This window comes from Bombus huntii, chromosome 7, assembly GCF_024542735.1.
Source record: "Bombus huntii isolate Logan2020A chromosome 7, iyBomHunt1.1, whole genome shotgun sequence".
NCBI classification, from domain to species: domain Eukaryota; kingdom Metazoa; phylum Arthropoda; class Insecta; order Hymenoptera; family Apidae; genus Bombus; species Bombus huntii.
In genome coordinates, this window is record NC_066244.1 from 12,468,147 (window position 1) to 12,487,446 (window position 19,300).

The window sequence follows — 19,300 nt, forward strand, 5'->3', positions numbered from 1 at the left end:
GGTGATGGTATAAATAGGTGCTTAGACGGAAGTTGATAGAAGTGTATCTTTATCTTTCAAGAATGGAAAGGTAAGTAGGAAGCCATATATAATAAAATTCGAATTTATATAGAGAATTTTGTTATAAATCACTGAACCGTCCTATGCGCGATCGTGCTTCGTTTCTGATGTAAATTCAACATATCATGCGAACTAAGCTTCTTTTATTGTTATCAGTTCCGCGTCCTTTCAATTCGTCACTTTTTTATTTCAGGACAATGTCGGGCTTCAAGATGCTGTATCTATGTTTCGCGTTAATTGTCCTCCTACATGCATTAGTTCACGAGGCGCCTGTTGAAGGTTTGCACTTTAAATTGTCTTTTTCCATGTACTTCAGATGCCAGTATGGTCCCATGAAATCATGTCGACTTTACGATGATATTTTTCTATTATTTCTAATTATCACCGTATAGCAAACAATACGTTCATAGAATTATCTCATTATTCCCGGTACCGCGCACCAATTGCTAAGTTCGAGTCGATCAAGAATCAGAAAAGTAACCCGTATCTTGCGCAAAGGAACTGCGCAACGAAGTTTACCCACATGCAAATACGTATTCTTTGCTGTATTTTCTGAGGAACCAGTCGATGATAACATTACTTGATAAAAAGTGACATAGGCGTTCGATCGCAGCAAGAACATTTATGATTACGTTATTTCGAGGTCTCAGGATTTACTGTGCATCTAGAAGGAGCGAGACTAGAGAACATTAACCAAAACTTCACATTTGTATAAACTCCCAAGCTTTTTATTTAATGGCTGATGAAGTTAATTATAATATAAGAATATTCCAAACACATACTTCATACTTCCGGACTTCATATTTTCTATTTTCGTATTGTCGTCGTGCTAATAACTGTATGATCTAGTATAAGAATAAATATCTACGTTATGAAGATGAATGAAGTATGTGCAGTGTAACTGTATGTTGTTAATGATGGGGGAAGCGTGTAATTGGACAGTATACGATGTGAACGAAGTATCAGGAGTAATGGTTAATATTGCATAAAGAAGATAAAACATTATTATGAAAAGTTTTAATCGATTCGTTAACCAGAGAAGATGAATTAATTCGTCATTCTGCTGTCAATTCCCTAAATATAATAATTTAATCTATAAATGTTTTATAGCAACCTCGTATGGGCCCTTGCGTCCACCACACTGTGGTTTTAGCAACGTTACGCATACCAGGGTGGTTGGTGGTAAACCAGCTAAACTTGGTACGTTTCATCTCTTCCTTTCCGATTAATAATAAGCGATTTACTACGAAGCATGAACTTTAAAGGCACTAAACAGCATATCAAAGTACGTTTCAATTACAATCAATAATAATTTCAATAAATTACTTATTAATTTGAATTATTTCTGTCGTTCACTTCTCGTTAGAAAGGCTATCTTTCTACTTGAAATTAAAAATCAACATAAAGGTGATGGATGTGGATAGCGATCAAAAAGTGTTCAGGAAGGAATTACATATTTGAACTTTATAGTTCGGTATAGTTCAAGTAGAAATTATGTAGAATTATCTAATAATTTTTATTCCAGTGGTCAAAATTTAATTTCTTTCTTAATCAAATTTCTATTTGAGAGTATTTGTACGTATGTAGTTATCGTCTTCTGCATCATCGAATGTCCAATGGATAACAATAGTTTCTAACTCATCACGCGAGAAAAAGTATATATGTTCACAACTATAACTATTGCGTTTTAGGTGCTTGGCCATGGATGGTTGCATTAGGTTTTCATAATTATAGACAACCATGGAAGGATCCGGAATGGAAGTGCGGAGGTTCCTTGATATCGGCTAGGCATGTTTTGACAGCAGCACATTGTGCAATACACAGTAGTTTGTACGTGGTTCGTATCGCGGATTTAAATCTAAAACGAGATGACGACGGAGCGCATCCTATTCAAATGGGATTCGAGTCTAAACTAATTCATCCTGATTATAATCACCCGAAACACCATGATGATATAGCTATTCTTAAATTGGAGAGAGATGTATCATTTTCGGGTAAGTCGTCAAATATTGCTGAGTTTCTAATATTTATGCTATTGAGTATTACTAAATTATAATTTTTTTATATTTTTTATCATAAAACATGTAAAATTCTTTCTCATACTTTTCGTCAACCGTTTCCTTCTCTATCATTTATTTCCTTATTTTTCAGAGTACATACGTCCCATTTGTCTCCCCCTAGAAGAGTCCCTTCGAAATAACAACTTCATGGGCTATAACCCCTTCGTTGCTGGATGGGGAAGATTAAGATATAGTACGCGATACTAATTTTAGAATAAAATTAAACAGTCCCAGTCTTAATGTCTTTCTCATTTTCTTCATAGGAGGGCCACTAAGTGATATATTAATGGAAGTACAAGTGCCAGTGGTTAGCAACGCCGTATGCAAAAAGGCTTATAGCGACGCCTCTGATACAGTAATATGCGCCGGATACACTAAGGGTGGAAAGGATTCTTGTCAAGTAATTAAATTACAGATTTAATATAAATTATACGGTGTTTGAAGACATGTCAATTCGAATCAACATCAAATCGACGTCTTAAACATTGAAAATAATAGATACACACAATTTAATAGTTTTGCCCATTTCTCACACAACATTACGGTATTTAATCTCATTTCCTTAGATTTACTCAAAATACATATAATACGTACATCGTAAACTGAAATATTTCAATACACAAAGTAATGATAGATTATTACTGTATATAAGTATAATTTCAATATAATTCGATTGAAATATTTCAACTTTGATTGAAAGCTTTAAACATTAAAATTAAAAATGTAAATCGTTTCAGGGTGACAGCGGAGGACCACTGATGATACCACAAAACTTCACCTATTATGAAATAGGTGTTGTGTCTTATGGTCATGAATGCGCTTTACCTAGATATCCTGGCGTTTACACTAGGATCACGTCCTACCTCGACAGCTTTATTCTCCCAGCGTTGAAATAATATAATTATTACTGTTTGCATAAATATCATTTTTCGTGTACGAAAGATAAAGTTGGAATTTATTATTGTAGTAATTAGAGGCAGCTCAAATTTATATTGGTTTGTACGTTACATATTATAGTCTTAAAATGCACGAAATATAACTTTGAAACGTCACTAATTTTTTATGCACGCTACACCTGCTCGACTTAGAGGTATAAAAATGATATTTTTTAATTTCTTAATTAAATTTCATTAATTACAGTTTTTTCCGCTCCTCCTTTTTTGATGGTAATAAGAAATCAATTTTTGCAAATTTTCTGATGTATCAAGGGAATAATTAAATATTCCACTTAGAACGCATATTTCTTGTATGTACATATAAAATTGACGACTACTCTGAAACGTTTCATAAGATAGAGAGCTTCTAGATGTTCGGACACAGAAAGTACATAAGATACAAGATAAGTCTCGCGTCTTCTAAAACTATTTTTTATTCGTTAAAAACGTCCTATATAATGTATATATGCATTAAACTTAATATAAAATTCAAACAATATTAATTGTCTTTCTACATTTGTTCAAGACCACTGAATGGATGAGAACAATCAATGACCATTGATTTCTTCTGGTCTTTGTTCAAATGGAATCATTGAAAAGATAAGGATTCATGATACTGTGAAGTGGGTACTAAGAGGAGCCAAAACCCCAAAATACTCGCAGGACCAACAGTATCTTAAACCAATCGGTAAACGATGCAAACTTTTATCCTACACTCCCATCTTGAACGATGAACAGCCAGGCAGATGTGAAGAATTAATCCTCCAGAGTTATTGTCTTCCATCTGACGAAAACCAAAGGTAGTGGTCTGACTGCCAGACACGTCGATATTTTGTGTTATATCTAAAAGAAACAGTTCTTTAATAGTCACACATCCAATAAAACCACAAAGTCCACTTTGTAATCAACTGTCTGGTTTATACTTCTTTCCTCCGTCAACCTGCTCACAAATCGTGAGTGTTCGAACGCGTACACTAATCGTATCTATACCGAAAGTAAAGCAGAAAGGATACTATGCACGATATATCAGAGAATATATTAAAGATTTATTACGATTATATGGAATATAAGGGTTACAATGGCAACGAAACACTCGTTTACGTTTTTAATAATCTGATGATCGTAAATCATAACTTAGAATATTTTGATTAGTGGAATCGTAAGATATTTGCTCGATTCCGCGAATGTGGCAACGAAGAGAATTCCATCGAAATATTCGTGGGAAAATACAGAGGAGTACCATGTACTATTCGTTGTTCATTGGTTTTTGATAATTCCGTGCCAACAAATCAATCACTTTTAAGATCAATTAAAGTTGCACGTGCCACACGAGCAGCTTTTATCGTAGAAGTAACTTTTATGTGATGTGTTACGTGCAAAAGTTTTTATTTCTGTTACCATGTTATTTCTATTTTGTGAATTTTAGTAGCACAGCTATTGATAATGTGCGATAAAATATGCTATATAATTGATAATTGTAAGTGATGGTTGTAAGTGAAGTGACAAGGTGATGGTATAAATAGGTGCTTAGATGGAAGTTGGTAGAAGTGTATCTTTATCTTTCAAGAATGGAAAGGTAAGTAGGAAGCCATATATAATAAAATTCGAATTTATATAGAGAATTTTGTTATAAATCACTGAACCGTCCTATGCGCTATCGTGCTTCGTTTCTGATGTAAATTCAACATATCATGCGAACTAAGCTTCCTTTATTGCTATCAGTTCCGCGTTCTTTCAATTCGTCACTTTTTTATTTCAGGACAATGACGGGTTTCAAGATGCTGTTTACGTTAATTGTGCTCCTGCATTCATTAATTCACGCGCCGTCTGCTAAAGGTCTACACTTTAAGTTGTCTTTTCCCATGCACTTCAGATTCTAGTACGACCTCATCACGGAACCTTCGAGCTATTTTGAAATTTTACGCGTTTGTTAATTATCAATGAAAAGAAAGAAGCTACGCGATACCACATAAAATACAAACGATTTTTATGATTTTTTATTTTCAAGATGGTGACGAAGTTAATGGTAAAATTCAACTTGCATTGTTAATATTGCGTAAAGAAGACAAAACATTATTATGAAAAGTTTGAATCAACTCGTTTACCAGGAAAGGCGAATTAATTCGTCACTCTATTGTCAATTCCTTAAGTATAATAATTTTTTCCTCTGTAAATGTTTTATAGCAACCTCGTATGGGCCTTTGCGTCCACCACACTGTGGTTTTAGCAACGTTACGCATACCAGGGTGGTTGGTGGTAAACCAGCTAAACTTGGTACGTTTCATCTCTTTCTTTCCGATTAATAATAAGCGATATAATATGAAGGTTGAAATTGAAAGGCACTAAACAGCACATCAAAGTACGTTTCAATTAAATTAAGTAATAGTACTACGGTTTCATTGGTAGTAATTTTGTTTATTAACTTGAATTATTTCCTCCTTTTAGTTCATGTTAGAAAGAGTATGTTTTTACTTGAAATTAAAAATCGACATACGAGTAATGATACGGATGGCGATGAAAAAGTGTTCGGGAAGAAATTACATATTCGAACTTTAGAGTTCAGTATATTTCAAGTGGAAATTGTATAGAATTAACTAATAAGTGTTGTTCCATTGAAGTCAAAATTCAATTTCTCTCTTAATCAAATTTCTATTTGAGAGTCTGCATCATCGAATGTCCAATGGATAACAATAATTTCTAACTCATCACGCGAGAAAAAATTATGTATGTTCACAACTATGTCTATTGCATTTCAGGTGCTTGGCCATGGATGGTTGCATTAGGTTATCCTAATTACACACACCCAGATGCGGGACCAGTATGGGATTGCGGAGGTTCCCTCATATCGGCTAGACATGTTTTGACCGCAGCGCATTGTGCAGATGACGAAGATTTGTACGTGGTTCGTATCGCGGATTTAAATCTAAAACGAGATGATGACGGAGCGCATCCTATTGAAATGGGGCTCGAATCTATACTAATTCATCCTGATTATATTACCGGGCAACCCTTCCATGATATCGCTATTCTTAAATTGGAGAGAGATGTACCATTTTCGGGTATGTCGTCAAATATTGTTGAGTTTCTAAAATTTATGCTATGGAGTATTACTACACTATCATTGCTTTTGGTTTCTTATCATTTCTTATCATTTATTTCCTTACTTTTCAGAGTACATACATCCCATTTGTCTCCCCATAGAGGCATCCCTTGAAAATAACAAATTCGAGGGCTATAATCTCTTCGTTGCTGGTTGGGGAAAATTAAGATATAGTAAGCGATATTAATTTTGTAATAAAATTAAACAGTTCAAGTTTTAAATGTCTCATTTTCTTCGTAGGAGGACCACGAAGTGATGTATTAATGGAAGTACAAGTGCCAGTGGTTAAGAACTCCGAATGCAAGAAAGCTTATCCTCCATCTTGGATCACCGACAGTGTATTATGCGCCGGATACCCTAAGGGAGGAAAGGATTCTTGTACGGTAATTAAATTACAAATTAAATTAAACTACAAATTATACAAAACTTAATAGTTTTGTCCATTTCTCACACATCATTATGGTATTTAATCTAATTTCCTTCTAATCTTAGTTTTGCTAAAAATACATATAACATATACATCATAAACTGAAATATTTCAATACATAAAGTAATAATAGATTATTACTGTATATAAGTATAATTTCAATATAATTTAATTGAAATATTTCAACTTTGATTAAAAGCATTAAACATTAAAATTAAAAATGTAATAATCGTTCCAGGGTGACAGCGGCGGACCACTGATAATGCCACGGCAATTCACCTACTATCAGATAGGTATTGTGTCGCATGGTCATGAGTGCGCTTTACCTAAATTTCCTGGCGTTTACACTAGGGTCACGGCCTACCTGGATACCTTTATTCTCCCAGCATTGAAATAATACAATTATTAAGGTTTATATCATTTTCCGCGTACAAAAAAGAAAAAGTTGGACTATACTACTGTAGAGATAGCTGTAGAGATAGCTCAAATTTACATTGTCTTTTATGTCACGAATTATAGTATTAGAATGCGCAAAATGTAACTTTTAATATTAATTTTTCACGCTTCTCTTTATTTGATGATAATAATAAATCAACTTTCGGAATGCTCCTATAAATTTTGCTTCTGATGTATCAAGGGAATAATTAAATATTTCACTTAGAACGTATATTTCTTGTATGTACATATAAAATTGCCGAATACTCTGAAACATTGCATAAGATAAAGAGCTTCCGGAAATTCGGACACAGAGAGTGTAAAAACTATTTTTTATTCGTTAAAAACTTCCAGTCCACTCATGCAAGCATGTGCATCCCCGAAACTTTACTTATGTTTTTATCACTTTCCAATTGAATATACTCTTTCTTTATTTTTAGCTAGATATAAGAGAAATTTCCATTCAGCCAAAGGTATACTTACACATTACAGATACTTACGAGACATAAACTCCCAAACTATTGTGACGAATAAAAAATTTAATATTATTAAATCTGTTTGTATTTTGCTGCATGAGAATGCATATGTACATTACCTTTGTATCCCCTTGAACGCTTCAGTATTGCGCATATAAACCATATTTTATACAGATTTTATAAAACTATTTTATATATTTGTTTAGACTGTTAATCTAATGGCTGATATACAAGGAAAAAAATTTTTTTTTATTTAGTTGTTTACATTCACAATTTGTCCAATTTGGACATTTGGTAGAAACAAGGAAGAAATGGCACAATGATGTAGTCTGGCGACGTTCATGAATATCAAGGAATCACTCTACATTCGCTCAGATATATCAGTCGGAGCTGAAAGGTATAACAAAGGTGTCTAACAAAGGTATGGGGTAATAGTATAGCTCTCCTTTAAAAGAAATAGTTGTAGCGGCACTCTACAGTAAACATTCCAACAGTTTCTGTCGCGTGTCTCGTGTAACGTGTAAAGATAATGGGAAAATTAAAAAGACAGAAATTCAATTTAGTTCGAAAGCTTCAGTGTTAAATACTTCTATGTTCCGTCTTTGGCTTAATTTGACTTTAACTAAGACCTAATAATTACATTAATGTTCGTAAATGCTTGAAAATGCTATATAACTGTATCAGCTTCTGTTAAAAACATTTTATAGTAAAATCTCTATAAATTTGTAATATTTTTTAGACAATTTGAATTCATTATATTATACATCATACATTCTAGTCATTTCTAATTAAGTTACTTTTGCGATGTTTAATTACATTTTATGTATATTCTTATAACTCTCTCTGTTACGGCGCGTACGATGGTCCGTGCGCCGTCTGAAATTTTATACTATATACTGATCTACTACATACTATATCCTATAAACTGAATCCTTTGACGTAATCTTAATAGCTTGAAGGAATCTTTAACCCTGTAAGTGTTTTCGGTTTATGGATGGTCCTTAGAACAATGCTTAGGTTTATTGCGCACTCTTACAAATAACGGAGAAAGCGGGTAGTTATTTTTCCAATAAACAATGTCACCCACGAGCCACGTTGGTAGGAGGCTTCCTCCTCCTATCTTCATTCATTAACGTTGGCTATAATCAATGGGCACCCTCATTTTCCTAACGAAAAGTGTGAACAACGAATCCGCGTTCTTCGTTCAGAAAGCACACCCACACTGAGATTTCCTCTCGTGGCGGCACACGAGAACGCAAATCTCACCACTCGAAACCAACTAGTGTCGGACGACGGCAGCGCAGTGGTTAGCGCCATAGAGTACAAACGTTCGGATCCCGGGTTCAAATCACGACATCTAAATAAGAAGAAAATACAACAGTACTACACCCCGGCAAGCGACATCTACAGCCAGCAGCCTACAATTATCACGGATATATGAAGGAAGACGGAGAAAAAGAAGAAAAAAAGTGTGTTTCGTCCAGAGCCTGCTAGTGGACTCATCAGTAAGGCTTACCTAACAGGCTCATGCCTTAGACACAATGGAAGGAGGGAAGAAGGTTTATTTATATACATGGCAGGAACATTGGAAACGGATTTCTCCCTCCCACACCATCGCCAACGGCGGGACACTGTATCCAAGGCCGGTCGGATCTGCTACCCTCTCCTGCGACGTTTGCCAGTGGAGCGGCCTCACACTCCGGATCAGGAGGGGATGTTTAATATTGACTTACGTGTAAAGATGTCACACGTCTCTTAACCTAAATTGGCTAGTAAGGTTCGCGGACACCCAGTGTGTCGTCATACACAGCCGGTGAAACGGCGAGTACCTTACTAGTATCTTACTTGCAGCTATATACCCTGTAAAGTTCAGTATTAGCGGACCCCCTTATGTCTAAAGGTTTACCGCCTGTCCCTTTCAAGGTTTTTTGGAAGCGATTTTCATCAGCTTCATTGTTTGATTCGTCGCACTTGCGCCAAAGGCCGCCCATGGGTAGTCCTCCATCGCGAAACTCCTCCTTTTTCTTTGTCAGTCCATCTTGCCCGTATGACTCAAGCAGAGGGGGGATGGATGAAGTAGAGTAGTCAAATAAAGGAAATGGAGAAGAGAGAAGTAGTGTTTCGTCCGAGATCTGCTAGTTGGGACTCTTCAGTAAGGCTTACCTAGCAGACCTTTACCTTAGACACTGGGATAGAAAAACTTGTGTTAGAAGTTATATTTATTGAAACAAACAGTATCAATGTGACCACTAGTGAGAAAGCATTAATATCGCCTAGCCCTATGTTGATATCGATGGCCCTCTGGTGACAAGTGTAAGTCGTGTATTCTACGAACGTGTAATTTAAACTAAACCATTGTGATGAGTTATAAATAGATTGTACATTTATAGTAAATGTAAAGTGTAGAAATACACAGATTGCATCGAATATAATGTGCAAAGATATTGGAAATAAGGTTTTTTTTTTATATTGTTAAGGATTAACGTAATAAATGAGTTATGATACTTAATTGTATTGAATGAAAGAAAGTTTTATTCAAGTTCAATTTCCATAATTGTATTTCTGTAATAGTGTTAAATAAAGCTACGAATTTATATAAACATCCACGGTCTAATCATAATAGAGAATCTGATATAAACAAAATTAAAAGAGTATGAAACAGAATATCGGCAGTTAGTGAATTCCTGTTTACATATCGTTAACGCCATATATGTTTCAAAGGAAAAAACAAAAGAAAGAAATGCACACTGTAATGTTTCTGGCCTGATGTTTTCTTCCTTTTTCCATATTTTTCACGTACGCAGCATCGTGATGAATCGAACTGTTGAATCTCGGTGACAAATAACAGGAATTACGTGCTGGATGCTAGAGGACCTCTATTTGCGCGTTCAATTGCTCGCGTTAGAATTTCATGGTTCGTACATCCTATACATCCAATAAATTTTGGAATATTATATATTGAGGAGCTACATTGAAGATTATTGTAACGTAAAATTGACACTTGGATTGTAAGAGAAAAGAAGGCTGAGTCGTAACCCAACTATTAATTTTCTTTTATCGAACTTTATTATAAATTTAGCACTTACAAGAACAGAATGACACTGAACCGGAGAGAAAGGGGCTGCACAAGAACAGATACTAGAACAAGAACTACCTGAGCTGGCTGAAGTCTCGGCTTATATGCCTTTTGGTTTGAGGATGCTGAGGGGCTTGGTGTAGGTTATGATGTGGAAAAGTGTTCGAACGTCGGAGCTCGATGTCTTATCTCTGTTGTGGGTTGAGATGCGATTGATGTCACATTATCATGGTCATGTGATTGGAATAAAAGGACCTGAATTTTGTGATTTTCTTATCCAGTTAGATAATATAACTGGGTATCTTCACAGTAAGATAGAATATCGTGGTTTATACGATCTTAACATTGTTCCTTTGAGTGATTATGGAACGGTAACTATTAAGTTAGACAACGACACAGGCATTTCCTCTGACGTAAAAAATCTGATAATGGTAAATCATAACTTAGAATATTCTGATTAGTTGCGTCCTAAGATATTTGCTCGATTCCGGGAACGTGGCAACGAAGGGAATTCCATTCGTAGGAAAATACGGAGCATCCGTGGCTAGAATATGGCAAAGAAGAGATTGATTCCCGAAAAAAGAGTAACGATGTGTCAGTCTCTCTCTCGAGTGCGTATATATCATATACAGAGAGGTACGACATACTGTTAACGTATGATAGCGCGAGCGTGAAGTATCACTGTTGGAGCATTGCGAAATTTTCGTAAAAATGAGCATCGTTGAGTGGCATCTCTTAGTTAACCATCAAGCGTACAAGTAGAAGATTCTTAAGATTTACGTGATTGATTTCTGATAATTCGGTGCCTACAAATCAATGACTTTTAAGATGAATTATAGTTGCACACGCAAACACGAGCAGTTTTCACCGCAAAGGTTACTTTTATGTAATGTTGTACGCGCGAAAGTATTCATTTCTGTTACCACGCTATTGCTGTTTTGTAAATTTTAGTAGCACAACTATCGGTAATGTGCGATAAAACATGCCATATAATAGATAATTGTAAGTGAAATGACAAGGCGATGGTATAAATAGGTACTTCGACGAAAGTTGGTACAAGTATATCTACGATTCTCAGGAGTAAGTAGTGAGGTAAGTAGGAACGAAATATACAATAAGAATTGAATTTATATAGAGTATTTTGTTATAAATCTTCCTATGTACCTATAGAAACGTGTTTAATATTTTCGAGTATCCAGATTTTTCTATTAAAAGTTATCTGAAATTAATGATTTTCCTGATTTGTACCTTTCTCCTAAGTTTCTTGTAGTCGTCTTACTAACTCAACAGAAATCAACGTTAATTTTACAAAAAGAGCTATGGAGCTTTTTAGCGATTTGCACAAATGAAAATTTTGAAGCTTGTCACTGCGACGAGTTTGATCGTTCTAGTGTTATACTAAACAATCTTCAAACATGAAATTACACAGAAACGTATGTCGATGATATTTGTCATTCCTACGATCTATTTCACATGATCGTGCTTCCTGTCTAATGCAAATTCAATTTATAATACGAACTCGGTTTCCTTTATTGTTGTCAGTCTTTCTAAATCGCCACAGTTTTTCGCTCTTTGTTGCAAAACGTTGAATCATAGTGTGAACCAAGTTTCTTTTATTAGATTCATTCATCGTTATCAGTCCTGCGTCTTTTCAATTCGTCACTTTTTTATTTTAGGACGATGACTGGCTTCAATATACTGTTCGCATGTTTGGCGTTAACCTTTTGAGTGCTGGATACTCCCGGCGAAAGCAATCCGCGTGGACGGCACGCGCTTAGCGGTTGCGATGATTGAAGACGGTATACCTTTTTTGCTAAGGTGAATTGTGTTAATTGAATACGCATGGCGGAACTAAGTTATAATTGTAATTCCTGTACACCAAATGAAATAAAACTAGAAAGTTATTTTCGAACATTACTTATTCTATTAAAAACATTAAAATGTAAAACATATTTAAACTTGAAATTGTGTTAATAAATCTAAATATTCGAGTCCAAAAAAGTATGGAAAGTTCTTTACGTATATTTTAAACAAAGAAATATTTAGTTTTAAATCACATGCGTATTATATCTACACCAGATTCATTTCACAAAATAAAAACTTTTATGTATATTGATAAAATTAAAATTGTTTAATTATTTTTGTTTGGACATGTATAATTTTCTGTGCTGGGCTGGGTTAAATGCGCAGTAGAGATACTTGTATGCGGGTATCGGTGTGTGGAGGTATGTGTGTGCGCGGCGTTTCGAAAACAGATGAATGTAAACTATTCAGTGGGTTATAGGTCGAGTATAGGAGAAAGTGCCGAGACGCGCGCAAGTGTGTATCCATGAATATATAAGAAATCGTCCATGAAATAAGTATATAACTATTCTAATATTAATTCCAAGTGTAAATTTAGTGTTCCTGTAACATTATTTCGGCTTCAAAGATCCACAATTCTCAACAATTTTCTAAAAACTTTGAGCAATTCAAATCCACTAAAATTAGAAGTTCATTTGGGTGTGGTAAGTCTCAAAACAATCGATACATAAACCGACATCGCATTTTCTGCATTCATATCGCGTATCACTTCGTTTTTTATGTTTCGCGCAAACAACGCATTTTCTTCGTGCTAATTGTGCCTTGTCCGTTTGATTTGAACATTTTGATAGAAAATGTCTCTCTGTTAAACGAAACGGTATATCTTTCGAATCTTTTTTATCACCTCCCACTACGCTTCTACTTTGTGGATATTTCCGTAAAGTGTCTTTTACCAGCGCCGAATGAAATTCATTAAATTTTTGTTTCGTACCAGTAGAATTTTTGTATAGGATATATGCATTGTATATTGCTAAATCTAGCAAACGGAAAAAAAGTTTCTTATACCATTTTATGGTTTTCCTTGTAGAATTAAGTGTACTTAAAACCATATCAACTTTGTCTACAGCACCCATGTAAGAGTTATAATCTGCAATACACGATGGTTTGGTCTTCTTTAACCCTGTTCGATAGTTTTGTTTTTCCGTTTCAATCAACCTAGCTGCGTGTACAGTAGATAGCATCCAGACATCCTTCTTGTCACGCCATTTCATCGCCAATAAATTATTCGTAGATCGGTAACAAATTTCACCTTTCTTCAAGCTTTCTTCCATACGGGGCATTTCGCTCCTATTTTTGCGAACAGTTCCGAATGCATTGGTTTTGTGCTCGTGTAACAAAGTATATAAACGTGGGCTTGTATACCAATTGTCCGTAATTAACGTATGACCCTTCTCAAAGTAAGGTTGAAGGAGCGTCATAACAACGTTTCCAGAAATCCCAATGGTCGAAGTACTTTGACTTATTTCTGTCTTTTTTCCAGTATAAATGATAAAATCCAATACGTAATTAGTTCTACAGTCGCAAAGAACAAATATCTTGATACCAAACCTGCTTCTCTTAGAAGGTATAAACTGCTTGAAATAACATCTGCCTTTATATAGTACGAGGCTTTCGTCGATGCATAGATTTTCATATAGTGTAAATGACTGTGAAAAGGATTTCTTCAGTTTGTCGACTACTGGTCGTATTTTTATTATCGGGTCATCGTTTATTACGTTATGATCATTGAAGTTTAACATTTGTAATAATAACATGTACCTGTCTCGTGCTATTATCTTCCGGAATATACTGGTTTTCAGCATTTCATCGGTGGACCAATACTCCCTCAAAGAGAGTTTCCTTACCCGCGACATTAGCATTGTAGTACAGAAAAATCCATACATTTCGCAGACTGAGGCATTCTGCCAATTGTTCAAACGCGAATTCGTTTTACATGCTATATGATCTTTTACATACTTGAAGTAGTTGTTCGTCTGTTCGGTAATTTGAGAGACCAATTCCTCCGAGAAGAAAATTTGGAAAGCATCAAAAGGTGTTGACTGTGCGTTCAAATGCACTTTTACTCCGGAATTTCCATCGTCAAAGATATGTAATATGGGCGTCAAATTCTTCTTCGTCCACAAGAACATTTCCGTCCGTTTACAGTTTTCGATATTTTGAGTTAAATGCGGATCTTCCTCCTCCGAAGACGTACTCAATGTTCTACACCATTTTCTATTTTTATTTCTACGTGTACCTAATCCATTATTTATATAGTTTTCCACATATTCTTCGGAGTCCGATGAATTGTAATTTTCATTTATTTCACTATCGTCTCTTGTAGTATATTCTTCAAGGTTATTCGACATTTTTTAATATATTAAAGATAAAAAGTAATACAATGATTTATATAAACGTTAAGGAGGTTGAAAATATTGATAAACACATATATAGGTCCTTAGTCCACACAGATAGACTCTCGCTGGACTCGTATATGCGTCCATAGCACTCAAAGGGTTAATTGTCCTGCATTCATCGGTTCAAGCGGGGCGCACTAAAGGTTTGCACTTTAAGTTGTCTTTTTCCATACTGCAGATTGCAGTACGATCTCGTCACACAGTCTTTATCAGTGAAAAAAGCGAAGTCACGCGTGACCACATAAAATTGAATGGAACACGTTTGATTTTTTATTTTCGAGATGGTCACGAAGTTAATGGTCACGAAGTTAATGGGAAAATTCCACCTAAGTATTCGCCTCTTCACCGGTTTTGTTTCTGAAAAATGCTTCGTTAACTTCGCGAATATTCCAACGACTCGCTTCACGCAGAAAACAAACGTGATAACCAGGATAATCGTGAAACAACCAGCGAAGACGAATTAATTCATCACTCTACTGTCAATTCTCTAAATATAATAACTTCTTTCACTATAAATGTTTTATAGCAACCTCGGATGTGCCCTTGCGTCCACCACACTGTGGTTTCAGCAACGTAACGCATACCAGGGTGGTTGGTGGTAGACCAGCTAAACTTGGTACGTTTTATCTATTCCTTTCCGATCAATAATAAGCGATATAATATGAAGGTTGAAATTGAAAGGCACTAAACAGCACATCAAAGTACGTTTCAATTAATTTAAATAATAATACAACGGTTTCATTGGTAGTAACTTTGTTTATTAACTTGAATTATTTCCTCCTTTTAGTTCATGTTAGAAAGAGTATGTTTTTACTTGAAATTAAAAATCGACATACGAGTAATGATACGGATGGCGATGAAAAAGTGTTCGGGAAGAAATTACATATTCGAACTTTAGAGTTCAGTATATTTCAAGTGGAAATTGTATAGAATTAACTAATAAGTGTTGTTCCATTGAAGTCAAAATTCAATTTCTCTCTTAATCAAATTTCTATTTGAGAGTCTGCATCATCGAATGTCCAATGGATAACAATAATTTCTAACTCATCACGCGAGAAAAAATTATGTATGTTCACAACTATGTCTATTGCATTTCAGGTGCTTGGCCATGGATGGTTGCATTAGGTTATCCTAATTACACACACCCAGATGCGGGACCAGTATGGGATTGCGGAGGTTCCCTCATATCGGCTAGACATGTTTTGACCGCAGCGCATTGTGCAGATGACGAAGATTTGTACGTGGTTCGTATCGCGGATTTAAATCTAAAACGAGATGATGACGGAGCGCATCCTATTGAAATGGGGCTCGAATCTATACTAATTCATCCTGATTATATTACCGGGCAACCCTTCCATGATATCGCTATTCTTAAATTGGAGAGAGATGTACCATTTTCGGGTATGTCGTCAAATATTGTTGAGTTTCTAAAATTTATGCTATGGAGTATTACTACACTATCATTGCTTTTGGTTTCTTATCATTTTTTATCATTCATTTTCTTATTTTTCAGAGTACATACATCCCATTTGTCTCCCCATAGAGAAATCCCTTCGAAATAAAAACTTCGTGGGCTATAACCCCTTCATTGCTGGATGGGGAGCATTAAGCTTTAGTAAGTGATATCAGTTTTATGATAAAATGAAATACTTTCATTCTTAAATATCCTTCCCATTTTCTTTGTAGGTGAATCATATACTAACGCATTAATGGAACTGCAACTGCCAGTGGTTACCAACGCCGTGTGCGAGAAAGCTTATGAGGATTTTGACATAACTATCACCAATAAAGAAATATGCGCCGGCGGAGACCCTCGAGGTGGAAAGGATGCTTGTGGAGTAATTACATTACAGATTTACTATAAATTATACGGTGTCTGAGGACATGTCAATTCGAATCAACATCAAATCAACGTCTTGAACATAAAAAATAATAGATAAACACAATTTAATAGTTTTGCCCATTTCTCACACATCATTATGATCTTTAATCTAATTTCCTTCTAATCTTAATTTTTTTCAAAATACATATAATATATACATTCTAAATTGGAATATTTCAATACATAAGTCAATAATAGATTATTACTGTATATAAGTATAATTTCAATACAATTCGATTGAAATATTTCAGTAACTATGATTAAAAATTTAACAATCATTTCAGGCTGACAGCGGAGGACCACTGATGATACCACAGCAATTCACCTACTATCAAATAGGTGTTGTGTCATCTGGTCATGAATGCGGCGTACCTGGTTATCCGGGCATTTACACGAGAGTCACGTCGTACCTCGACGACTTCATTATCCCAGTGTTGCAAAATTATTAGTATCCCATAAATATCATTTTTCGTGCACGAAAAATAAAGTTGGAATGTATTATTGTGGAGATAAGAGGCAGCTCAGATTTATATTGTCTTTTACGTCAAGAATTATAGTCTTAAAATGCATGAAATGTTACTTTGAAACGACACTAACTTTTTACGTACGCTATATTTGCACGACTTAGATACGTAGAGATGATAAACGAGCATTTATTAAATTTTTACTAATTATATTTGTCGGGTTTACATTAGAATTAGGGTTAGGGGCGTGAAACGAATCTTCGTTTGGGTTACACGTTGTCGTTATGCAATGGAGAAGACATTGACTAGTGCAAATACGATTATTATAGAACCGGACAAGTAACCGCGGTAGTTAGGTGCTCGAGAAACTAATGACAATGATCCTAGGTTCAATAACGAATCCGCGGTCGACGGGATGATAGATGAACGTACTCACAAAATCTAAGTCGGACGCGTAATATTCACTGGTCGTAAAGAGTTGCTCCTTTCATCAATGAGATCGCGAGAAAGAATGTCTTTCCCTTCCCGATGATGCCACGGAGGAAAACTATAATGAGGTGTGTCTAAGGACACGAGATCATCGGATTCGTCGGGAAAAGCCTTCGTTCAGAAAGTAAGGGAAATTGGCGTTGCTGGTAATTGGTCAATCTCCATATCGGTGGTTAGAAAAAGATGCTAGCCGCCCTCGAGGGAAAGTTGCTAGTGGGAGACGCCGCTCGTTGAAAAATAAGTCTCCCCTATTTTCCCGTAGTTGGGACAAAGACTGTTTGTCTGTTTGAAGGACTTTAGTTGACTAAATCTTAAGATTTATAACGGGCCCTCGAGCTAGCCGAACATGTACTGCGGAGACGCATCGACATCTGGCAATCATCTTACTCGAAGAATAGGGTCTGCGTGTGGCGAGCCACAGGACAGAAACCGTAGGAATGTTTACTGTCGCCACGAATATTTCTTTTAAGGAGAGCTATAGAATTACTCCATACCTTTGTTAGACAAAGCGTTCATCCCGTGACCGCGGCTACGTTCGGCGACTGACTGTCGCCACGAGCCCAAGCTCATTATCACGACTCTCGAACAATTACAATCGGGTTGAATAACTACAATTGTTTAATTACAGCTATAGTAGACTCTAGGTTACAATGTTGCGGGATTATCCAAAATTCCAAAGGCTCCGGTGTTCTTTCATCTCCGACACGGCCATCCTGACTATCACACGTCCTCGTGTGTAACTAAAATATCGTGTTTTCTTACATTAGATTCGATACACCTGACATTATTTACGATTTAACTGAATGTCCAAGTAAGTCAAGGGTCCAGTGCAACAACAAAGTTTCGTTCGGAGGTTTGACAACAGAAAAATAAAAGAGAATAGGAATTTGTAATGTTATAATTTGTATTCAAAGTGTTAGGTGCGTTCTGTGAGTCGCCAGTCAGACCGTAATGACACAACAGATCATTTTCGATTTCGTACACTGGTGAACCTCAGTTTGTTGGATCATATTGCCACGTTGGGTGCATTACACCCAGAAAGCACATAAACCCACTCAACGGGTTACAACAAAAAGCACGTAACCCCACTCAACGGGTTACAACAAAAAACATATCAACCCACTCAACGGGTTACAACAAAAAGCATATCAACCCACTCAACGGGTTACAACCAAAAGCACATCAACCCACTCAACGGGTTACAACAAAAAGCATATCAACCCACTCAACGGGTTACAACAAAAAGCACATCAACCCACTCAACGGGTTACAACAAAAAGCATATCAACCCACTCAACGGGTTACAACAAAAGCACATCAACCCACTCAACGGGTTACAACAAAAGCACATCAACCCACTCAACGGGTTACAACAAAAGCACATCAACCCACTCAACGGGTTACAACAAAAGCACATCGACCCACTCAACGGGTTACAACAAAAAGCACATAAAACCACTCGGTGTATTACTATGACCACAACGCAGTGTTAATGATTCTCTGAGGTCAGTGTACTTGCATCGTTATTATCACCGCCGTTGTCATCACCGCAGACGTCTAACTCAGCAGGGACGCAACCTTCTGGCATTTTTCTCAGTCTGTCCTTATATGATCGTTTGCCGTCGAAGGTTTTTAGG

General features: G+C 35.9%; 2 protein-coding genes across 5 annotated transcripts; both read left to right on the forward strand.

Moving 5' to 3' along the window:
• The first annotated feature begins 51 nt into the window (after window positions 1-51).
• LOC126867341 (venom protease-like) lies at window positions 52-17,380 on the forward strand. Its single transcript, XM_050621761.1, has 6 exons — window positions 52-70; window positions 5,240-5,329; window positions 15,927-16,229; window positions 16,342-16,443; window positions 16,515-16,666; window positions 16,995-17,380. Exons 3-6 carry the CDS (start codon window positions 15,941-15,943, stop codon window positions 17,157-17,159), a joined length of 708 nt encoding a protein of 235 aa, XP_050477718.1. The 5' UTR covers window positions 52-70; window positions 5,240-5,329; window positions 15,927-15,940; the 3' UTR covers window positions 17,160-17,380.
• Window positions 273-7,570, forward strand: LOC126867343 (venom protease). Of its 4 annotated transcripts, none has more exons than XM_050621766.1 (6): window positions 273-1,034; window positions 1,171-1,260; window positions 1,752-2,054; window positions 2,212-2,313; window positions 2,384-2,520; window positions 6,821-7,570. In XM_050621766.1, the coding sequence occupies exons 3-6, from the start codon at window positions 1,766-1,768 to the stop codon at window positions 6,977-6,979; spliced, it is 687 nt and encodes a 228-aa protein (XP_050477723.1). In that variant the 5' UTR covers window positions 273-1,034; window positions 1,171-1,260; window positions 1,752-1,765; the 3' UTR covers window positions 6,980-7,570. The 4 variants fall into 4 exon arrangements, with proteins under 4 accessions (XP_050477723.1, XP_050477724.1, XP_050477722.1 ...); XM_050621765.1 differs by lacking the exon at window positions 6,821-7,570 and adding an exon at window positions 2,858-5,152 and having other exon boundaries at window positions 282-1,034; XM_050621764.1 differs by lacking the exon at window positions 2,384-2,520 and adding an exon at window positions 6,396-6,538 and having other exon boundaries at window positions 295-1,034.
• Window positions 17,381-19,300: the final 1,920 nt, after the last annotated feature.

What these genes read in the sequence shown, in the direction of transcription:
- LOC126867341 (XM_050621761.1), top strand. Translation starts at nt 15,941, where the DNA reads ATGGTTGCATTAGGTTATCCTAATTACACACACCCAGATGCGGGACCA. An exon ending in GAGAGATGTACCATTTTCGG is followed by an intron (nt 16,230 to 16,341) that starts GTATGTCGTCAA and finishes CTTATTTTTCAG; the next exon opens with AGTACATACATCCCATTTGT. An exon ending in ATGGGGAGCATTAAGCTTTA is followed by an intron (nt 16,444 to 16,514) that starts GTAAGTGATATC and finishes TTTTCTTTGTAG; the next exon opens with GTGAATCATATACTAACGCA.
- LOC126867343 (XM_050621764.1), top strand. Translation starts at nt 1,766, where the DNA reads ATGGTTGCATTAGGTTTTCATAATTATAGACAACCATGGAAGGATCCG. An exon ending in GAGAGATGTATCATTTTCGG is followed by an intron (nt 2,055 to 2,211) that starts GTAAGTCGTCAA and finishes CTTATTTTTCAG; the next exon opens with AGTACATACGTCCCATTTGT. An exon ending in ATGGGGAAGATTAAGATATA is followed by an intron (nt 2,314 to 6,395) that starts GTACGCGATACT and finishes TTTTCTTCGTAG; the next exon opens with GAGGACCACGAAGTGATGTA.